Below are 23,559 nucleotides of genomic sequence, written 5' to 3'. Positions count from 1 at the left end.
ATTACAATAAATTACAATATACGGCAACGCGAATCTTTTTTTTTTTTTCAACCACCATTTTCGAAAATGATTCGAATCCGCATCTAACAATTTTTGCTTCTCCCTATACATTCAGAATAAGGCGAGAATGTAAAGGCGAATTTTTCACGAACGAGATATCTCCCTAGCGAATATCCAGAATAAGGCTGATAGGTATCATATTTAATTTGGGGCGATTTCGGTGATTGGTGCACCAAAGATTGAAACGAATTGTAAGATAGGAACGAAATTTTGAATAGCCTATGGTATTGAGTCTAGCATGTGGGGCAGGGATGGAAAATTCAGTACAATAGTACTTTTTTAGTACATTTTTACCCAAAAAAAGTACCGTAGTACCCCCGTGACCATTTCAGTACCATTCCAATCCTCCATTAGACCATGATATATATACATTTTTTGGATTAGAATTTGTTATGGATTTGACCGGCAAAAGTATTGCAGATAAAGATATTGATGTGATTGCAATATTCGTCTTAAAAAATGAATGGGTTTACGACTGATAACTGTTCAGTTATAATTAAAATTACAAACATTAAATTAATTTATCAGTTCCAATATTTTTTAACCGGATATGTTTGTCAGATACTTAATTTGGCATACTCTGTGCTATCTCCTGAGATAGGCAAATTGATGACATTCATAGTCGTTGTAAGTACTTCAAAAATTTCAAGAGCACTTTGGAACTGAAATTCATGTTAGTTTGGGGTATATTGACTTTCGAGAAAGAGGTAGTGAAATTAAAATTAAACGAAAGAAGCAAGAATTCTCATATTGTTAATCAGAATCAGTGATGATATCTTTAAAATAGATCTTTATGAAACTAAATAAAATGTTTTTTCTTCTTGAAAAAAGTACTCTTTTTATTAAAAGAAAGTACTCTTTTGGTACCTTTTCACATTTTTCATTTTCCATCCTTGATGTGGGGTATCAAGTTTACTATAAATCGCTTCAGATTTAGATATTATTTCCTTCGATTATTTTTTTTCGATATGATTAAAATGAAATATTGCACATAGAAGCAAATTGACTTCAGCGTGACATAGGTCACATCTGGTTTCTTGGAGTAGGTTATTCGACCACGTAAATTGGAGTATGTCTTCATATTGTTTTTTTACGATTTTGATATTTTCATTATTTATTTATTTTATTTTAATTTATTTATTATTATTATTTTTTGTTTCTAAAATACATCAATAAAACAATTAAATATTTAATAAATAAAAATATTTAACTATACAAAAAATATATTTCTCAAATATAGTTTTCCATCCCACGGGGCATTCAATTTGAAATGAGCCAATAAAAAATCTTCATTTTGAATGTTTCAAAACTTTCCAACAGGAGAACTATAACTTTCAGAAATATAAAAGCAAAAAAGAAAAAAATCACGGGCATATACAAAAAATAATTTTTTTCACACATGTATCATAAAATATACATATATAATAAACGTAATTATAAAAAAAAATAATAATCACAAAAAAAAAACCAATCACTATTTAACAAGAAAATCAAAAATATTACAATTCCATAACAAAGAAAAAAATAAAAAAAAAATCCATAACCAAAAAAAAAAAAACAAAAAGCGAAAACATTTTTTCAAATACCACCAACAAGTCATCTAAATCAAAGCATTGAATTAATATTAATAATACCGAAAATATTCCATTATTGCAGTTTAATTTTATATGAAAATAAAAAAAAAACGAAACGTTTATATAAAGAAGAAAAAATAATTAAAACACAAAATAAAAAAAAACAATTAAAATGCATATATTTAATTTCATTTATACATACATACACCAAAGAAGAAATAAACAACAAAAGAAATGAAAAAAAAACAAAATATTACATCCCCTAACCTAGAAAACCACGGACAGCATAAATTTTGCTGTTAAATTTAAGTTAAGCTTAAATAAGTAATTAAAATTAAGTTAAAAAAACAAATACTAAAAATTGATACATCTACAGAAAAAGTAAAATAAAAAATAACAACAACTACAACTACTATTCCATAACCAAAACCAAAAATACCAACAACAACAACAACGTTTAGAATCTTACCATATATATATACACCTAACTTATATATAAAAACAAAAAATAAATAAATAAAATAAAAAACGGAAGCCCATTCAATTGTTTGAATTGAATGCAAACATTTATATAGTTTATATATAAATATATATATAACTACTATATATAAAAAAAATAATAACTACTATTAACTAACTAAACTAAAAAAATAAAAATAAATAATAATGAATGTTTTATTTAAGGATATTTAATATTCTAAAATCCTTAACACTTACATTTAATTATTAATGAAACCAAAAAAAAAAAAAAACAAAAACGGATGAAAAAAAAACTTGAAACCCAAAACAAAAAAAAATATTAATGTACACTTATTTAATAAGATAAAAAAGGAAAAATATTTGAAAAATAAAATACAAAAATTCATAAAAATACAATTTTCAATACTTCAAACGTTGTTGTTATTTCAAAATGGGGGCTGGATGGGGATAAAACATCAAATTAATGAATCAAAAATTGTTTGCCATAATTAGACCATTTTTAGGGGAGGGTTAAAAAAGACACTATTTTATAATTCGGAAACCTTTCTATGCGAATACCAGTAAGGAAAGTAGTAAAGTCGGACTGTGCCCACTATATGATACCCTTCACCACTTTGGGTATATTCTACATATGTATCCTGAGAGAGGTTTTTAGTGCACCATCATGGTACAATTATAAAAGGTAAGAGCAAATCCCAGCTGATTTGATTCCAACGTAATACTAGTGTCAATATGAATTTGACAAATTATGTTTTTAAAAATCACCCAACAGGAAAATTGGAAACGCATACAATTTGAAATTGTTCTTTATTAATGTGCTCCCGTATTCAATTTACTCAATCTGCCTGCTGGGAAAGTTTGAGGAAGCAAACCTTCCTTGAAGGAATTACTCGCTACTCCCAGCATTGCCATATGTGTTTCACATATATATGGCAATGGCTCAATTAAAGGAAAGATGTGGAAGCGATAGAAATATAAATTTGATAGATTTTCATTCATGTTTTTCAATTTTTATTTTGAGGATTCGAAAATATTCCATTTTCAAAATAAAAATAATTTGATGATAATTTGTTTGTTTTTTTACAATTTTCTGTCAAATGAGTTGACACTAGTAGAACTTACAACAACAAATTTCCATGTGGTTGTTGTAAACAACACTTGCTGTTACCTTTTATTATTATACCATGGTGCACCATTTACCTTAAATAGGAAGAAAAAATATATGAGAGCTATATCTAAATCTGAACCGATTTTCACGAAACATAGTACACATCATTATAGACTCAATTCAGTACGCTATGCCAAATCGAATCGTGCAAATCGAAAGATGTATAGGGACTTTGGTGCACGATTGACCTTAAATCGGGCGAAAATATATAAGGGAGCTATATTTAAAACTGAACCGATTTCCACGAAACTTAACACACGTCATTCTAGACTTATTTCAGTACGCTATGCCAAATTTCGTTCAAATCGGAAGATATATAGAGTCTTTGGTGCACCTTTTACATTAAATCGGACGAAAATATATGTGGGAACTATATCTAAATCTGAACCGATATGCACGAAACTTAACACACATCATTCTAGACTCAATTCAGTACGCAATGCCAAATTTCGTGCAAATCGAAAGATATATAGGGACTTTGGTGCACCATTTACATTAAATCGGACGATAATATATATGGGAGCTATATCTAAATCTGAACCGATTTCTCCCAATTTCAATAGGGTTCGTCCTTGGGCCAAATAAATGAGCTGTGCCAAATTTCATCCAAATCGATTGATAAATGCGACCTGTAGATTGTCTACAATTTAACATCAACAGTCGGACGGACATGCATCAATCGACTAAGAAAGTAATTCTATGCATATTCTCAAAAGGAACCATGGTTTATCTCGTTTCCTTTTGCCTGTGCCACAGTGAGGTGAAGTGTACAAAAATATCTACTATTGGTCATTGTTAGCAATTATTGGAGAGCAGAGAAGTGACTAATTTCTAATCTAACATAATTGAGCTGAGAGTCCCCAAAAGATATATTCTAGAAGATCTACCATCAGACAATAAGAAATATTCTTAAAAGAAACTCAAAACAAAACACATTTAAAGCAAGTACAAATTTTATCAGTCGTTGTTGACGACAGATATATACCTCAGCCAATTGAATGCGGAGGTATGCGGTATAAAAACCTGGCCAATCATGAACAGTATACGTCCTTTTCGACTCAATTCAATACGCTATGCAACACATCGTGTAAATCGTACAAATATAGTGTATAGAATAAAACTTTAGAATTCCCCCTAACCATCCCTGCATCATTTGTAAAAATCGGTTAAGTAGTCGCTGAGTTATTTGCATTTGAATTCAACCATGTTCCGAAATATACCTATTGTTCGATGCTGGGCGCCTATTACCTGAAAATAAAAAAACACACAAAAATTGATTTTTTAAAAACCGCAATTTTTCTTTTTTTCATAATGGCTGCTGATTTGTAAAAAAAATATAGCATACTTTTAGGCCAAACGCATTTTCAATGTAGTCCAATTTATAAATTGATTGTTTTTAAAGTCCAAACTTACAAGCGTATAACTTTTGAACAGATAATCACATTTCAACCAAAATGGCGTCATATAAAAGAGTAAATAGTCTACTTTACTATATATATATTTAATATTACATTTCGTATTCATAGGTTTTAAAAGTATGAATTGAAATTCATATGACACCAATTTTATTTAAATAACTACAGAAGGTATAAAGTTATAGGAAAAAAATGAGGTTTACATTTTGGATAATAGATTCTTGAATCTATTCTGTCAATAGATGTCGCTGACGACATGTTTTTTGTCAGTGCTGCTAAATTTTGAAGAAAATCATTGGTATTTGATACAGAAATTATTCGAATAGAATTAATAGTTTATAACACACTCTATACGACAGCATCAAATATTGTTTGACAGGGTTGCCATATTGACAGAAATTTACAGTTTTCTGTGATTCTTCTTCATAACTTTTGATCGCGTAACAATACAGAAACAAATCAAATTGATATTTTTAGCTCATAATATCTTCTTTGTACACGGATTTCATAAGGTTTTACAGCACTAACAGAAAGTTGAAAAAACATAACTTCATATTCAATAACATGGCGTTTTATAAATATATTTAAACTACATTTACATTAGAACTTTTTGCCAGGTTAATCTACTTTATGACTATTTATTTGTCATATATTCAAAGGAACTGACAATGTAGACCCACTGGGTTAACGTAACCCGGCACAATGTAAACGCACTATATTTCACAATAATGCACACAGTTGTACCTTTCATATGACACCACTTTTATTTTAATATCAGCAATACGAAAAAAGTTATGACGAAAAGAAATGAGGTAATGCATATGCAAGATCGCGTCATCAGCGCCATCTATTGATGGACATGATTCAAATCAGCCACATCAGTTTTTTTCGAGTCGAACTTTCGAAGCAAATAACTTTTCAACAAAACTGGTATCTAATGCAAGCGTTAATAGTCTACTTTGCTATGACAAACCAAATCATTTTTAAAACACAACTATTACAGAGAGAAATTAGCGAAAACTTCAATACATACTTTCTTAGTTCACAAAAAGTATACAATCATAACTTCCATATACACCAATTTCATTTAAATATCTAATATAAAGTTATAGGAAAAACATATTAGGTTTAAATTTTCGATAATCCATTTTTTAGTCTACCGATTCAATAGATGGCGCTGACGCCAAATATTTACCAGTGCTGTAAATTTAACAGATGAACAAATAGAGTTTAAATTTTGCTTAAACGGTTTTCGGATCTACAGATGCAATAGATGGCGCTGACGACAAGTGTTTTCCAGTGCAGCCAAATTTACAAAAAAACAGAATTTTAAATTCCTCATAACTTTGGCATGCGTAACGTTGCAAAAATAATTCAAATAAAATATGAATAAATATTTTCTGAATATTTGAATAAAATTTGCCAATGTTGCAAAAAAAAAATAATAATAATAAAGAAAAGTGATGTAATGCGGGGTATAATTAACCTCTCGTCTATAGCTATTCTAGACGAGAGGTTGGCATTTCCAGTTTAGTCTTTATGAGAAAAACTTTACATTAATATTAATTATACCCCGCATTACATCACTTTTCTTTATTATTATTATTTATTTTTTTTTTTTTTTGCAACATTGGTCATGCTGTACGGCAAATTTTATTCAAATATTCAGAAAATATTTATTCATATTTTATTTTGAATTCATTTTTCCAATATAGTTGTTTAGTTTAGAACTCGGTGCTATGGACAATCAGTTTGTAATGGTCATCGGACCAATGCGGTTGTGAAAATTCGTAGCATCTGTCGAATATTTATTAAATAAAAGGAAAGTGTTCAATACTAATAATAAGGATATAAAAGGAATGTTTATAAAAAAAGGAATGTTTATCAATAGGATCTAAGGATAAACAAAAGTTTCTCAAAAGGAATATTAAGAATAATACAACTAACAATCGCTCGAAAACTAACATAAAGGATAACAAAGGATATTGTAACTAAATATCTCATTGTACTCGTAAATTCTTCAAGTGGACAGTATTCAATGGTTTATTTGTTATTTAAAATTAATTAAAATAACATAAAAATATTTAAAAAAAAAACACAATTATAACCAAATTTTATATGAAAATGGTGAAAAAAGGATGAACAAATAATTTGACAACCTGAGGAATATGTGTTTAAGAATTTAAACATGAAATATGTAATTAATTGGTTTAAACCAAAAAAGGACACGCGAAGAATGAAGAATATTCAACATTATTACAAGAGATTTATCGGGTTTAATTTTTTTTTCAAAAAAAGTTTAAATTTATAATAATTTAAAAAATAAAAAGGAGACATCATTTTCCCCAAGGATATACGAGTCCGTGAATGAGTTCGAATCAGAATATAATGAACAAATAAGTGTAATTATAAAGCTTGTAACAAGGTCATCTCGTCTGGAGTCATTGAAACGGGCTACACGTTGGGCGTTAATGAAACAAGGTCCTCGTTGGGAGTCACTGAAACGGGCTCCACGTTGGGAGTTAATGAAACAACGTCCTCGTTGGGAGTCACTGTACCAGGCCCCGCGTTGGGCGCCAATGTAACAAGGTTCTCTCGTTGGGAGTCACTGTACCAGACCCCGCTTTGGGCGCCAATGTAACGTTCATAAATAATAACGAGGATTTGGTTATTTTGAAATTCACACTTTATTACTACTCTACGAAATATTATCAGGTGGATACTATGTATCGTGTTTGAATGGAGGTTGTGATATGAGCGACTGCTTGTATTTTCTTCGCTCTCTTATACCCTTTCTGGGTTACAAAATTGTTTTATCGTTATCGATAATATTCTTAAGAGTTCGATATGATTCATAAATGTATGTACCATGGCCTATAAATAAGGTCACCAAGATAGCAATCGAAATCGGAAAACAGCTGTTTTTTCTCAAGTCTAATGTCAAAAATTTCGACTTTGTTTACGTTTTCATAATGGAAGCCAATTCACAATAATGCATTTTGACAGCAAACTTGAGAGGTATCGATAATCAGCTGGTCTCCCTTGGTGACCTTATTTATAGGCCATGGTATGTACAGTGTTTTAGCAAGATCTATTAATAAGGCCACCCAGGTAGCAATCGATATCGGAAAACAGCTGTTTTTTTCTCAAGTCTAATATCAAAAATTTGAACTTTGTTTACGTTTTCATAATGGAAGTCAATTCACAATAATGAATTTTGACAGCAAACTTCAATGGCTGCTGATATCCAGCTGATCTCCCAGGATGACCTTATCTATAGGCCTTGGTTTTAGCTATATTTTAAATTCATTTGTTTGTAGGGATGTGTGTGTAATAAGAGTTGCATTAATAAGCTTAAATCTAATAGGAAAAAAATAAAATAAAGAAAAGTTGTGTTGAGGTACAACACTCTGAACTGGTAGGAACTATGACCAACCGGGTTTATTTGCAATGATATAAAATAAATAAGAAGACAAAAAATAATATATATGGAAATATTCGGTATTTTAGGCACTGTAGTTTAGTAGTTGGTATTCTCAGTGAATACTATCAATATTTAATACCTTTTAGGTTAGCCCCGATATAAAGATCGGTATTTTGGGGATTTTCTGTACATTTTTTTTTAATTGGGTAGAAAAATAAGACGAAAAGATGCACTCGGATTAGAAAATAAAGGACGATCTGTGTTAAAGAAAAAATCCTCCATTCGATTTCGACTGATTTCTATTAATATTGAACAACAATGACTTGGTTAAAAAGAAAATACTCAATAAGAATATAGAATATTAATTGGAATATTTAATCAACTATTCAAATATATATTAGGCATATTTTTATAAACTTATCAAATATACAAGAAATAGCTCATATTTCTCTCATTATAAATAATTTCCATAAGAATAATAAATATTAATATTTACTAAGGCATGGCTTGAAAAATAATCAATTCGAATATTTAATGCACATTTCAATGTTATTATTGTTAAATTACATTTGAACTATGGCCAATGGACTATTTCGTAGACATAGGCGTAATGAATGTAATTTAAGATTTGAAAATATATAATACGATTATTATTCAAATAATTTTTTTAAGCACTCTATGAGCAAGGATTTTTTTAAAGAACATTGTTTTTGAGGACTAGGACTTTAAATTGTATATTTGTGTGTGGATTTTTTAAAGAATGAGTTTTCAATGCCTATATAAAGAATATTTTTCAAAGTCTAAAGGTTTAAATACAATTTTCAGGGTCCTGATTTAAAAAAAATAATATTTTTAAAAACCTAAAATAGTCGAGAATATTTAAAATAATATTTTTACAAGTCATAACTTAGGATTGCATTTTTTTAAAGAATATTTTTCAAGGCCTAACTCAATTTTTTTTCAAAAGTCTAAAATAGACGTCAATCTTTTAAACACTATGTTTCCAATATCTAAAATAGGCGTGCATTTTTAAAGAATATTTTTCAGGTGTTTTTTTATTATATTTATTTAAAGAATGTTTTTAGAGACATAAAATAGGAATGGATTAAAAAAAACATTTTTGAATGCCTACGGGGGCAGTTCGGAAAGTTCTTAGCCTAGCACGAAAATCCCGGTATAAACAGAAAAAAAGTTAAGTCCTTTGGACACTTCCATCTCAGTTATGAACACATGTTAAAGTTTGTTTCGATCTGGCAACTACTTTATATAGAAACACGTGTTCAAAAAAGATGCATCCGCAAATTTTTTACAATGAAAGCACACATTTCTAATTTGTTCCATTGTAAAAAAAATGCTGTTTCGTCTTGGGATGGATTATTTTAAGATGATTTTTAGAGACCCAAAATAGGCATTGATTGTTTTAAGATCATTTTTAGATACCCAAAATAGGCATGGATTGTTTTAAGATCATTTTTATAGACCTAAAATAGGGATGGATTGCTTTAAGATCAATAGCCGTGGCTGTTTAAAGAATATTTTTTTAATACAAATAACATATTCTTTGATATCTTCAGATTATACAAGAAAAAATCCCAACAAATTCCAATCATGTATATTGACGAGTTTTACAGTAAACGGGAACTATTCATTACCGGAGGAACAGGTAATACTTGATATTTTAATAAAGTTTTATAAAAATAATAAAAATTGCATATTTAAGGTTTCCTTGGTAAAAGTCTCATTGAAAAACTGCTACGCGATTGTCCCGGCATCAAAACGATGTATATGCTAATTCGGCCGAAACGGGGTAAAACCGCTATGGAACGTTTAGTGGATTACAAAAATGATCCGGTGTTTGCTCGTTTGCGTCGTGACCAACCAAGCGTTTTAGATAAGATCGTACCAATTGTTGGTGAATGTTCAGAAATTGGATTGGGTATCAGTCAAGAGGATTTGAATCGTTTGAAAAATGTCAGCATTATATTTCACGAAGCGGCATTTGTTAAGTAAATACACCTTTTTGTAAAATTATGATTTCAAAAATATTGAAATAATAAATTAAATATTAAATATCCCATTAGATTTGATAATGATTTACGCAGTTCGATTTTAATGAATACCCGAGGAACTTATGAATTGGTGAAAATTGCCCAAACCCTTAAGCACTTAATCGCTTTCATTCACTGTTCCACGGCATATATTTATCCATTTGGTCATGAAATTGAAGAGAAGGTGGGTGAATATTCTTTTTATTATTATTTTTTATTTTTGGAAATTAATTTTGAGAAATTTTATTTTACAGATTTATAAACTGCCTACAGATTGGCGTACGGCAATTAAGTTGGCGGAAACTTATGATGTTGAAACATTGGAAATTTTAAGATTGAAGTGAGTTTTTTAAAGTGTTATCTCTTTGACCGCATTCACTAGAATGGTGTCTTCTTTTTATTTCATCACTCTTTCTTCGTTACATTTGAATCTTATGATCTAATTGATAAACGGTAATCTATTACATGGTTGTATTTTGATGTCAATCTAAAAATATCTACTACATCTCGGCCAAGATCTATTAATAAGGTCACCAAGATAGCAATCGAAAACAGCTTTTTTTTTCAGTGCTGTCAAAAATTTCCATTTCAAATATTATATGGAAAATTTTTGACAGCAAACTTGAGAGGTAAAATCAAAGGTTTTTGTTGGTATTACATAGGCCATGGTCACCAAGATTGCATCATGATTTGAATCTTATGATCTAATTGATAGTCGGTAATATATTACATGGTTGTATTTTGATGTCAATCTAAAAATATCTACTACATATCTGCCAGCCATGACGGCCATGGCCTATAAAAAAGGTCACCATACTAAATTATACTACTTATATTCTACTATATACAATATAATACAATTTAATATTGGTAAGAGCGGCCCTAGGTGCCCCTAACTGAGTCTTCAGATTTCCTATGCCTTATATTGCAGGCTTCAATTACTCCTTCGTAAGGTATTTGTGTGATCTGGCAGTTTTCAATATCTTTTATCACATATCGGTCGTTCGGAAGTACTTTGCTTACTACATAAGGATTCTACTAAAAAATAATATTTTTTCAAGAGGCGTGGATTTTCAAATATTTTTCTAATGAATTTTTAAAGAATATTTGTTCAATGCCCTAAAATAGGCTTGAATTTTTAAAAAATATTTTTTCGATGCCCTAGAATAGGCGTGGATTTTTAAAGCTGCCTTCGGGTTTGATGCTTATATTCAAAAATTGCTCATATTCTTTTTAAATGAACTTATAAATATGTTTATTTTTTCCTTTTTAGATACACCGGTTTTTTCCCGAATCCCTATAGCTTTACCAAAAATCTTGCCGAACAAATAATTGCCGATCATTCCGATGTATTGCCGATGACGATTTTGAGACCCGTAGTTGGTAGGCAATAAAAAAATACAAAAATAAAATCTCAATCTCAAATTTAATAATTTATTTGCGCATGGATAGTTGCCCCCGCCTACATGGAACCAGAACCAGGATATTTCGATAATTTAAATGGTCCTATGGGCATTTTGGCGGCCGTGTCTTTGGGTGTTAGTCAAATGGCATATGTTAACCCCGATTTAAATTTATCACTAATTCCTGTCGATTTGGTAACAAGTCTGACCATTGGCAGTGGTTTTCGCTGTGGCATGGAAACACTGAGGTGGGTAATATTCGAAATCAAATTTTATTTTATTTTTTGATTTTTTTGAAATATTTATTTTTTTTTACAGTAAACCCAAATCGTCGCCATTAAAGCTGCGTATACAAACATTTGCCCCGGGAAAAATGTACGACTTTACAATACAACAGAGTACAAAGAAAATTGTGGAACTTGTCAAAAAGAACCCGATACAAAATGCTGTTTGGGCGCCATCTCCACGAATGACAACAAATATGTATTGGTATTTAATATGGCTGTTTTTGGTCCACATACCCATGGCCATAATCTATGATTTGATATTTGTTTTGGCGAAAAGGAAACCAATGTAAGTACTGAAAAAAATTAGAAAAATTGCCAGGATTTATCACGATTCCCTTTTTCGTATTTCTTTTAGTCTTTTGAAGACGACCCGGCGAATTATTTACACCGTGCGAACACTGGGTAAATTTTCGAAGAAATATTTTGAATTTCACAATGAGGGAATGTGGGATCTATATTATGCTACCATGGAGAATGATCGAGAGTAAGTATGAGTCAATGTTTTTTTTTGATATGAACCTGTTATCCTTGTTATGTTTACTATAATTTTTATTTTTATTATTATAGTCACCGTTTTTATCATGTTGACGCTATGAACATGGATTTCCATCACATATTTGATGGTATGTTTTGTTTAATTCATGGAGGAACTTCTTCTTAAAATACATTTTTTTTATTCTCAGGTACCTTGAAGGGCTTGAAAAAATTCATCTTAAAGGAGCCGGAAGAAGCCACCCCAGCAACCCGTAGACGTTTTCAAATGCTTCTTATGGCGGATCAAATTATTAAAATAATTTTATTTGTTGTTTGTGTAAAGTGGGCATGGAAATGGGTGCATTCATTTGTGTAATTTTGAAAAGAAAAGAGAAGATGAAGATGATGAAACAAAAAATAACAAATAAAAAAATTGAACAGAGAGGAGAAAATGGGGGGCAGTAAAATAAATGTTTTTTTATATGTTTGTTGTTTTAAAATGGTATTTATATATTTCCGTTTCGTAAAATCTGGACATTACACGGTCTGAGAAACCGAAGTGCCAAACTACTGCCAAATGCCTGGAAATTCCTTACAATATTTTCTTCTGCTCCTCCACTAGCGAATTTACAACGCGACAGCAAGGCCAATGCCTGCATATCATAGCCATGAACTTGAGGCCGAGCTAATTCTTGCCATGTTTCGGAATCACTCTCTCCTGAACGCCATGGTGCATGTATACGTGTTGTCTGAATCGCAGAAACGACATCAAATATTCTCCTTGTGGTTCCCAGCCAAGATCACGTACCTCACCTAAATGGACATCAAACGGTCTGAGAAACCGAACTACTGTCACTTTGGTTGTTAAATGCACCAATTAACTGTGACGATGTGCTTTGCCACTTTAAAGCTGGGATAGGTTTAACGTGGGGACAGGGTCGTCATAAAAATGTATGTTTCTGTAGGACTTTTACGATCGATCAGCTGTATGGCAGAGGTGTTCAGGATAAAATATATGTCAAAACGGATGGCTAATCAGTCGACGTTTTTTACTATTAGGTTGGAGTTAGATTAAGCACGATAACAGGTGGGTGGTCCGTAGGTTGGAGTTAGCTCGAAGAATGTACGAGAACGCACCCGATCAACTGTGGCGGCGCCCGAAATTTTCGGACTGCGGTTGGCGGTTTTTCAACCCCTCAGACGGCAGCGACGATGACCAACTCCGTTCTGTTCCAGCCAAGATATCGTTTTCAACCCCACCCGACAATACACCGACTTACAACTAACTACTTCCACAGCCCGTTTCCACCACACAGTGGTCTAAGATCCAAAACGTAAAAGCAATAGTCCATTGTATAAAAAGCAATAGGTTTGCTACAACCACAACAAAGGGCTCATTTTTCAACCCCACTCGACAGCAGCTGGTTCGTTCTTCACCCCACTCGACTGGACATCGAATTACAATTACTTCCACATCCAAAGACACGTTTCTCACATATATAGGCTTAAGATTCAAACATTCGGAATAGAGATAGAAGGTTTGGATATAGTATTCAATATCTAATAATTACAAATACAAATCATGGATACTAACATTCATAGATAGTGTCAAACAATAATAAAAGAATCCCTTTCTATTTTATTATCAAATTAAGTGGAGAGATAAAGCATTTACACAATAAAACTAATACATACAAGGGCTTTTTAAGCCCAATCAAATTACATTTTTACAAATTCAAACGATATATTCTAACTAGACAATCTTCACCACAACTGGCCAATTGATATTGATTTGATGCACTCGGTACCGGTCTAAATTGTAAACGTTTTACTGTCAAATGATGTGATTGTCTGCAAAGAGAAAATAAATTTTAATAATTATTAAAAAAAAAAACTTTTGAAAAACAAACTTACGATGTATTCATGGTCAACAGCAACTTCCATTTGCCATCAAAGGAATAAATATAAATGAAACCACTTTCACAACCCATGGCCACAATATACGAGCCATTTGTGTGTAGGGTCTGGGCAAATGCAACGGCCGTTATTGATTCTTGTTTCAATTCCAAAACATCCAAATTCTTCCAACCATTTAGCGATGTATTACTTTCAGCTTCCTTGGACCATACAACAACTTTACCCTCACGTGAAGAGGTTACAAAATATTTGCTATCATGTGACCAATCACAGGACCAAATAATACGTGTATGGACACCATTTGTTTTATCTGTTGTAGCGGCTAATTGATACTGGGCTACTTTATCACTGGATGGTACACGTTCGAAGAGAGACCATCTACGATCACGTGATACGGATAGCAAATATTGACCATTGGGTGAAAAACGCATTTGGGTAACTGTCAATTGATGGGATGAAAGTTTTTGTATTTGTTTCCAATTAGTTGTATTCCATAGAATGATTTGTGCATGTTCAGCATTTGTAGATTTACATGAGGAGGCCAATAGCGTGGCATCTGGTGATGAGGCCAAAGCATAAATTTCATAACCATGACCATAGAGTTTTTGAACTTCAGGCCATAGGGTGTTTTGCATTAAAGTCTCCTCCTGGGGTGGTGAGTCCAAGGTGATGGGTGTAAAATAGTTTTCAGGATATTCATCTTTAACATGGCGTTCGGTTTCCGAAGGGGTTTCAGTATTATAAACAGCCTTGTTTGAAAGACCCAATGATGGCACCGAGGCTCCTTTGGGTAAAGCTATAGAAAATAAAACGAAAAATGTTTAAGGATCCAATTTTTAAATAATTTTTTTTTTTCAGAAATAGAAATAATATTCAAAAAACCTCAGGTCATTTTTCCCATAGAAAAAAATTCTCACACTCCTCTGAGGTCTAATTTTTTATATAGAAAAAATCCTCATATGAGATTTTTCTATAAAAAAATTCCTCACGTCTGAGGTCGGTTTTTTTCTTTAAAAAAAAAGTTCGTCTGAAGTCGGACCTTTTTATAGAAAAAAATTACATAAGTCTGATGTTTTTATAGAAAAAATCCTCAGATGTGTCTGAGATTTTTTTTATATTTTGTTCTAAAAAAATGCACTTTTTTTTCCTCACATACATACGTCTCATATGAGATTTTTCTATAAAAAGAAAAATTCCTCACGTCTGAGGTCGTTTTTTTTCTTTAAAAATAGTTCTCAAAATAGTCTGAAGTTATAGAAAAAAAATTTACATAAGTCTGATGTTTTTTATAGAAAAAAATCCTCAGATGTGTCTGAGGTCTGATTTTTTGTATAGGACTGATTTTGTTCTATGAAGTCAGATTACCTAAAATGCACTGATTTTTTTCTATAGAAAAAAAAACTCACATACATACGTCTGATGTATAATTTTTTGTATAGAAAAAAATCCTTAGATACACATGAAGTCAGATTTTGATTCTGTAGGAAAAATTTATTTCTCAGATATGCATGAGATCTAATATAGAAAATATTCCTTGAATATGTTTGAATTCTGATTTTCTATAAAAAATATCCTCAGATAAGTCTGAGGTCTGATTTTTTAATCTTCTGATTTTTTATAGAAAATCTAATTGAAATCTTATTTTTAATATAAATTACTTACACTCCAACAAAGTATCACCCTCCTCATCATTTGCCACCTTTGTAATACGTCTAAAATTCTCAATGAAATTAGCCGATGCCTGGAAAGTCCTCACAATCTTTTCTTCTGCTCCACTGGCGAATTTATAGCGTGTCAACAAGGCCAATGCCTGCATATCATAACCATGAACTTGAGGCCGAGCTAATTCATGCCATGTTTCGAAATCACTCCCTGCTGAACGCCATGGTGCATGTATACGTGTTGTCTGATCCGCAGAGACGGACATCAAATATTCTCCTTGTGGTTCCCAGGCAAGATCACGTACCTCACCAAAATGACCACCGACAATTACTTGAGGCACCCAAATATGTTCATTGTCTTCACTTTGTTGCCACATATGGAAACCACCCTGATAGCTGTGGCCCAATATGGCTTTGCCATCACTACGAAATTTACCACCAAAGAAACCCAGGGAATTACCACCAACTTCACCCAAACGAACTTTTTCCATCCAAATGCCACTTTCATCCGAGGGCTGCCAAAGGATGAGCGTCTTATCAATGGATGCTGAGAGCAGACTTAAAGTATTATCCGGCGATTTGTGCCAGTGGACACCATATACCCAATTGTCATGACCAAACAATACGGATTCCAAACTAATGGCATACCATGAACTGGAGGAGACTTGTACAATTTTCTCTTCTACCCGTATCTCTCCCGTGGATTCATCCAACAAATTGAAAATGTCCACTTTATTATTGGTCACCTGTTCAGCACTGCGTGGTGCAATACGCCACAGACGTATGAAATTATCTTGCGATGAACTGGCCAATAACAAATCATCACCTTCGCGGACAAAATCTAAACCGCGTACCCAATCTTCATGACCCAATAGTTTGTGTAATGGTTGAAAGGTTAGCAGATCACTTTCTGCTTCAGACCACAAAGCAACAGTTTCATCATCCACAGAGAATGCCAATAGAATTTGTTCGGACTTTGGTAGCAAGGATAGGCGTAAAGTGAAACAAAATCCGGTGTTCAATTGAATTGTTTGTTTACATTCGGGTAAGGTTTCTGAGCCTAGACGGAATGACCATATTTTGATTGTGGAATCCGCAGCGGCAGTGGCAAAAATCCATTCTCCATTTTGACGTTGCACACCATCCACGGCATTTACTCCACTTTCATGGCCTTTAAGTTCAAAATTTTTAACATCATCGGGGTTTGTATAGTCCCATAAAATTGCCAATTTATCATCTGATCCCGAAAGGAATAGGGTTTCTTTTTCTTCGCCGAAGCTCTTTAGCCAGCGGACAGTGTTTACCCGTTTTGTATGCTTGACAAATGTATGGGTTATCTTTGCCGAAACTCCATTGATCTGTGGGGAATATAAAAATGTATTTAAGCTTCAAAAAATACAATGTTTTCTTATCGTTTACCTTTGGGTCGTAAATGGCCACCGCATTACAAGCCCCAAAAACAATGAAACCATTATTGCCCCAGTCGGCACTTTCGGTGGTTCGATTACACGCAATCGAAGTGTAAATATTCTCCACACTCATTGTTTTGATCTTGTCGGCTTTTAAATCAAAATATTCTGTTAGTTATTATTTGTTAAACAATTCAATCAATGACCGCCGTACCGCACGTGTAGGTTAATGTTATGTGGTTCAATTGAAGGATTCACTGAAATGAGCAACGGATCTAGATTAGTTATGAATGAAAAGTGTTAAAGAATTCATAGACATTGATTGTTATGAATAAGAAGATAAAGGAAACGAGACGAAAACCTATGCTGTTTACGAATGGTGTGAATGGGCGAGGTGGAAAAAACAGATGTTGACTCGATCTGGATCTCATCATTCGATATAATTTTTGCATATAAAACAATTCGTGGAGCCAGCGAATTTTTTCTATATAAAAGATTGTAACTCATGGGGATCTGCGAAAATTTTGGATAAAACACTCTGTCCAGGGAGCCTATGAATTCTTTATATAGAAAACACTATAAAAACTAGAAAACATATAGAAAACACTATAAATTCTGGAGGGAATGCGAAAAAACCTGTCAAGGGGGCCCGTAAAAAAGTCGCAATTTTTGGGGCCTGTGAATTTTTTCTATAGACAAAAAAAAAGAAATATTATATGAGCCGTTTATTTTGAAAGAGGTTTAAGACAATTTTTTCTTATATTGAAATAATTAAAATTTTGGGTTTAAATTTTTTTACAAAAAATTTGTTAAATGACTTTTGTTTATGGATTTGTGTACTTAAAACCAAGATTTGTATCAGGTGGTCAATTTTTAACAGTTATTGTCGGCTGAAATTTCGTTTCTATTGAAAAACTGTCATTCTTGGGAGTACAGAGATTTTTTTCTATAGGGAAAGCTATTATTTCTGGGGCTTGAGATTTACAAAAAAAAACTATCAGTTCAGCGATCGTACAAAATTGCTTTATATAGTAAAAATTTCATTCCTGAGCCTTGGAAATTGAATGAGGATATATTTTTAGAAAAAAATCCTAAAAATGATGCTTTATTCACTACTTCATCTCAGGTGAATGGAGAGCATTAAACGTCGTGTTATCATTCATCAGTGATTTGCATTATTATGGCGGCGTTGCATTTGTCAAAGCAACTTTGCTATTCTCATTTGGCGCCAAATGATTTATCCACAAAATAACACATTTATAATCAAATAATTCTCAAAAAAATGGACAATAAAAGCGAAAAGATTCGTAAGAAAAATATTCGTGATCAATTGAAGCGGATTAAACCAGGAGAATGTCAAAAATATGTGCGATTAGTAATCGATAGTCGCATTATGTCGGCACCTTATGGTCGTGAATTGATCATCGAATTAAATAATGCTGTGGCCAGTGGAGATTTGAAATATGAAATCCGGAACCTACCCCTCAAGGAATCTATTATATGGGAACGTAGTGTTGGCCAATTAACATTGGCATTTGGTGATGCCCCATTATCCGAAGAATGGCAACGAGAAAAACAAGTTCTCAAATTATTATGCCATGAAGAACTTCAGCTGCTGATCCGGAATAAAAATCTTGAACACTTGTCAGATGATTTAACAACAAAATATCCAAATATGCAATATATTGTTGCGTATCTATCCAATGATGGTGGTGGTAAACATGGTAATGCAGAAACCAATGCCTTGCTGGAACTACAGGTAATGCATCAATTACATGTTTTGGAAATTCCGAATTATGCCAAAGGTTTGGTTAGTGAATTGAAACGTTTAAATAAGGCGATAGCAGAGGCTCCGTATAAACAGCAAAAATCCGAAACAATGGAAACATTTAAGAAATTCTTGGCCAACGATAAAAAACAGTGTGTACGAGTTGAGGGTACAAATGGTTTTGGTCGTTTGTGGCAGCAGCATTTAAATCGTCTGCCTTTGGTCACTCTGGAAGTGGCTGAGACAATAATTGAACGTTATCCATGCCCTAAACTGTTGATAGCGGATTTGAAAAATAATCCCGATGCTGTTAAAGAAATTGGTGATTTGAAAATAAAACGTTCCGGTCCAAAGGTATTGCAGACAGATCGTCGTATTGGTAATGTCTTGGCTTATAAATTATATATGCTTTATACTGCGACCGATCCAAATACATTGATTTAATTGAAAAATTTGGAAATGGTCTTTAAGAATGAAGATACATTTTTTATAGAAAAAGTCGATAATTCTAGACCAAATAGTTATTTACGAAAATCTGAAAGGCCCGTAGGACTGAAATTTTTATATAGAAAAAATCCGCAGAACGGACAGAATAAATTCTCAGAACCCCTATAGAAAAAATTCCCAGGCCATCAAGATTGCTATGTTTTCATAAAAAATTCTCATGACTGTTTGTTTTTTGTATAGAAAAAAAAATTCTCAAGCCACCATGATTGCATGGTGGCTTGATGTCCACCATAAAAATGCCAAATTTATTGTGAGAAGGTCTGTTGGTCCTTAATATCAATCACTAAGGCTGGTTTTGCAAATAAAACTAATTTTGTATTAATTTATTCTAATTTATATTTTGTTTATTGATGTTTTTGTTTGTTTTATTATTATTGATATTTTATTTATTATTTTAGAATTCTAATTATATGTATACGCATCAATTAAATTTGATGATTGTGTCTATGTATAATAGGTAGGGGGTGGCGGTAATTCGTGATTAAAGATCTTATGTTGATATTTTGTCGTTATGGTTTACAATGGCTCGTTTTTTTTAATGATTATTTTTGGCTTTTGGTTTTTCGCTATATAAGTATGTACTAGGATTATGATTTATATGTCGATGGATATTTTATATATGTATTTTATGTAATTATAGGTCGTTCGCGGGTATGTGCCAATTTTTTAATTGATAATTTTTTTCTAAGTCAGTCGAAATTATTAGAATTTTTTAAATTAGTGTCGAGTGTCACTCAGATTATGTCTTCGAATATCAATTGTGATTATGGAAATGATTAGTTAATTTTTTCTCAAGACCCTCCTAAAAGTATATCCTTAAATTGTTAATTTTATGTGTGACCTCCACTGTCGAATTTACTTAAAATATATTAAAAATTGAATTTCTAAAAAAATGTAAGCTTCCAAAATCCTACATCTATGGTTCCCAAATCACACCAGTAATTTTTTTAATTTTTACTGGTAAAAATTATTATTTTTATTTTTTTTTCGAATGGAATTACAAATTCCGAATGCGCGTACACATTTTAGAACGATTATATGGGTATTTTTTCTACTTAATCTAAATGAGATAGGAGAGAAGGCAAACAAAACAAGGAGAATTTTTTACAAAAGTTTTACAAATAGACAAAAGAAATTAGGAAGATAAACATGACAAAGAAAGTCTGGCGAACCGACTAAATGTGATATTCTACACCACTTTCTTTGATACAAAATATAGAGTCGGTACAAATTTGTTTGGAGTCGTTTTCACTACAGTGGTGTTTACGATCGGCAACGACGGGAGTCTCACTTTATATCACTATGTAATAATAAATTTTAAAATATATTGAAATAAAGCAATTTATCTGACATTAAATGCAATATCGGAATCGATTTCCTTGAAATCAATTCATATTGGACAATTTTTTTCAAAGAAACCAAAAAAAAGTAAATTGAAATAAAAATGGTTATCCTAATGGATTATCATAATGTTTTCCTAATGGATGTTGCTCGGATCAGACGATTGTTAAGTAACATGATTCTCAATCCAAACGAGCAAGAATACGTCAAGCATCGGAAATGTCGTCAGGATCAAATCAAGTCACCTCTCAAAATATATTTGCTAGGAGACATTGATGTCCTTTTCGAACCCTCAGTTCCAAGAGCACAATCATCTCAACCACTTACCGAACCAAATGTAGAGAAGGAATCTGTCGCCGCTCCTATAAAAGAATTCCCATCGAAATCGGGTAACAATCTTAAAGGTTTCTGTCCCCCTATTTTATAGTGGTGTAGAATATTTTTAAAACATCTACAGATGTTTTCCTAATGTATAATGCTCGGATCAGACGATTATTTTGTAATACAATATTTATAGCGGTGTATAATATTTTTAAAACAGAACACATCTCTATCGCTGTCCATATGAATCGAGTAGGACTATGAATGATGATGATTATGACTTATTTATATATATGTATGTATAATGTGACACTTATAAATGTAAATGATTTTATCTGTTTGTAGTGATTTTTGTTTGGTTGTTGTTGTGTGTGTGTTTTTTACAATGTAGCCAATATGCGTGTAAAACCCAAACACGCCGAAACTACTGTCTGTCCCACGCCCCATACCATTGCATATATCGGTGACATGGGCAGGCTAGAGGCACGATGTACAAATGCTATAACCGCACTGCTTATTATACCACTTAATGCTGGCGACAGGAAGCCCATGACCAAAATTAATATTGAAAAGAAACGACCGAATTTATGTTTACGCAGCGTTACAAACGCCACCAGCGCGGCACATGTGTGTATAAATATCGATGAAAACAGTGCCCACAGAAATATATGATACCACATTTCACGGAAATTATCGAGACGACTCTGCGATCGCAAACCCATAACATCGGCAATTGTGTCCAATTCATCATCATCGATGGCCGACATGACGAATGCAGAAAATCGCCTACCACCACTGGCGGGGAATCCTCCCGTCTCCGCGGATGTTAGAAATAATGACAACAGTTTGGCGGTTAAAGATGACGACGAGGAGAGGCTTAATGTAAGAGAGGTAACAGCCAGTATTCGGAGTACGGAACCTTTTAACAATTGTCGTATAATGTTGATGCTGTTCGGGGGTTCGTTCCTGATTGCACTTAAATTTAGATTTTACTAGTTTGTAGAATGTTGAATATCACAATAGGAAATGGTTGTTGTTGTTGAGGATATAGTGTTAGTTTCAATGACTTGCCTCGCGATGTCTTGGGTATCTCTAATCAAATGGTTGTTTCCACAAAATGCCGTCGTATGCTGCTGCTGCTATAATCACTGATTTCCAATAATGCTTTACTATCTCGTCTTAATGAGGACGCCGCCGCCGCTAATACATTCGTCTTCTTGGATTGATAAGCCCTCAGTTGTTGTTTTGCCTTATGATGAGTCGTCGTTGTTGTATACAGTAGCCTTCTTTGCATTATTACAAATGATGATTGTATTGATCTGTAAGAGTGTGTGATAAGGGGACAGAGGGAATAACTAACAATTAGGGGACATAATTCCAATTGTCCATACCTAAACGCCAACCAGTTATATGGTTTTTAGTCCTTTGTAAAAATGGCCTTGGTAGTTTGTCATAGCCTTGTTCGCTTGCTAGCCTTCTATTGTGTATAGCGAAGTAGTAGTTCTGCTCTATTTTTTTTTTCTTCTAAATAAATTTATTTGATTGACTATTTGGTTGTTATTGCTTTTTGTTTATCTAGTATTTTAGGGGTTTTGCTTGCTTTATAATTTGACACTAAGTTATTTCCATATATACCATTTGTCGTCGTTTATTGGGGTTTATTCGTTTCGTTTTTTTGTATTCTATTTCGTGCACCAGCAAAATATTTTTACTAAATTTATTGCATTGTTTTGCAAAATATAATTAATTTTTCTGACGCCTTCTACTGAAAAGCAAGCAAGAATGACAAGAAGATCGATAAAAAGGCTGATAAATGTGAAAATCAAAACAAAATGACAAAACTGAAAGGAAGGCCACAAGGTGTCTACAGATCGATATGGTGTTTGTTCAAAAACAGCTGAGTTGTGAGGTTGCCACATTACGGTGCGAATAGACGAGACATTGGAATAACGGCGTGTTTTCATCAACATCGAATTTTATTAATATAGTAAAGGTAGTAAAAGGGAACATTTTTTAAATTGCTCTCAGAGTACAAAATAATTTGAAAAGTTCCGATTTTTTATAAATATGGTTTTTTTTATATAGCTAAAGCTCTGGTGTTATGATTTATGGATTTGTAAAAAATATTTTTTCGATGGTCAATAACAATCGCATGGGCTCATATTTACAATTATTTGTATAATTTTTCCTCCTTCGAAGAACCCAGAATGTAATCAGACCCTATGATTGGGAAATTGCTTCAAAATCCTTCAAGAAATCGAAAATGTGAAGATATCGCTATATAGGGGCTACACGGCGCTAT

The 23,559-nt window shown here is 32.5% G+C and overlaps 5 protein-coding genes across 5 annotated transcripts in view; 3 read left to right on the top strand and 2 right to left on the bottom strand.

The window, feature by feature from the left end:
- The window catches only part of LOC133330094 (phosphoenolpyruvate carboxykinase [GTP]-like), a 173,672-nt gene that overhangs the window by 4,449 nt on the left and 145,664 nt on the right, over positions 1-23,559 (top strand). The window lies entirely within an intron of this gene.
- LOC133330104 (putative fatty acyl-CoA reductase CG8306) lies at positions 9,730-12,709 on the top strand. Its single transcript, XM_061538573.1, has 10 exons — positions 9,730-9,784; positions 9,842-10,127; positions 10,203-10,353; positions 10,424-10,509; positions 11,443-11,552; positions 11,622-11,820; positions 11,891-12,145; positions 12,215-12,343; positions 12,427-12,482; positions 12,543-12,709. Exons 1-10 carry the CDS (start codon positions 9,730-9,732, stop codon positions 12,707-12,709), a joined length of 1,494 nt encoding a protein of 497 aa, XP_061394557.1.
- On the bottom strand, positions 14,061-17,454 carry LOC133330103 (elongator complex protein 2). Its single transcript, XM_061538572.1, has 4 exons — positions 17,331-17,454; positions 15,913-17,269; positions 14,248-15,046; positions 14,061-14,184 (listed from the first exon to the last, which is right to left on the bottom strand). Exons 1-4 carry the CDS (start codon positions 17,451-17,453, stop codon positions 14,061-14,063), a joined length of 2,403 nt encoding a protein of 800 aa, XP_061394556.1. The 5' UTR covers position 17,454.
- Positions 18,603-19,532, top strand: LOC133330110 (uncharacterized). Its single transcript, XM_061538586.1, has one exon. The coding sequence runs from the start codon at positions 18,603-18,605 to the stop codon at positions 19,530-19,532; it is 930 nt and encodes a 309-aa protein (XP_061394570.1).
- LOC133330109 (transmembrane protein 170B) lies at positions 21,634-22,045 on the bottom strand. The gene has a single exon (XM_061538585.1). It carries the CDS (start codon positions 22,022-22,024, stop codon positions 21,638-21,640), a length of 387 nt encoding a protein of 128 aa, XP_061394569.1. The 5' UTR covers positions 22,025-22,045; the 3' UTR covers positions 21,634-21,637.

Source organism: Musca vetustissima, unplaced genomic scaffold (assembly GCF_032173495.1).
Source record: "Musca vetustissima isolate MV318-11 ecotype Yass unplaced genomic scaffold, APGP_CSIRO_Mvet_v1 utg4481, whole genome shotgun sequence".
Lineage (NCBI taxonomy): Eukaryota > Metazoa > Arthropoda > Insecta > Diptera > Muscidae > Musca > Musca vetustissima.
This window is presented reverse-complemented; position numbering and strand designations above follow the sequence as displayed.

Excerpts from the sequence above, each read along its gene's own strand:
- LOC133330103 (XM_061538572.1), bottom strand. The coding sequence starts at position 17,453 with ATGAGTGTGGAGAATATTTACACTTCGATTGCGTGTAATCGAACCACC. Across the intron at positions 17,270-17,330 it reads TGGCCATTTACGACCCAAAG|ATCAATGGAGTTTCGGCAAA; the intron begins GTAAACGATAAG and ends TATTCCCCACAG. Across the intron at positions 14,185-14,247 it reads CTGTTGACCATGAATACATC|ACAATCACATCATTTGACAG; the intron begins GTAAGTTTGTTT and ends TTCTCTTTGCAG.
- LOC133330109 (XM_061538585.1), bottom strand. The coding sequence starts at position 22,024 with ATGTCGGCCATCGATGATGATGAATTGGACACAATTGCCGATGTTATG.
- LOC133330104 (XM_061538573.1), top strand. The coding sequence starts at position 9,730 with ATGTATATTGACGAGTTTTACAGTAAACGGGAACTATTCATTACCGGA. Across the intron at positions 10,354-10,423 it reads GTCATGAAATTGAAGAGAAG|ATTTATAAACTGCCTACAGA; the intron begins GTGGGTGAATAT and ends TTTATTTTACAG. Across the intron at positions 12,344-12,426 it reads ACCATGGAGAATGATCGAGA|TCACCGTTTTTATCATGTTG; the intron begins GTAAGTATGAGT and ends TTATTATTATAG.
- LOC133330110 (XM_061538586.1), top strand. The coding sequence starts at position 18,603 with ATGGACAATAAAAGCGAAAAGATTCGTAAGAAAAATATTCGTGATCAA.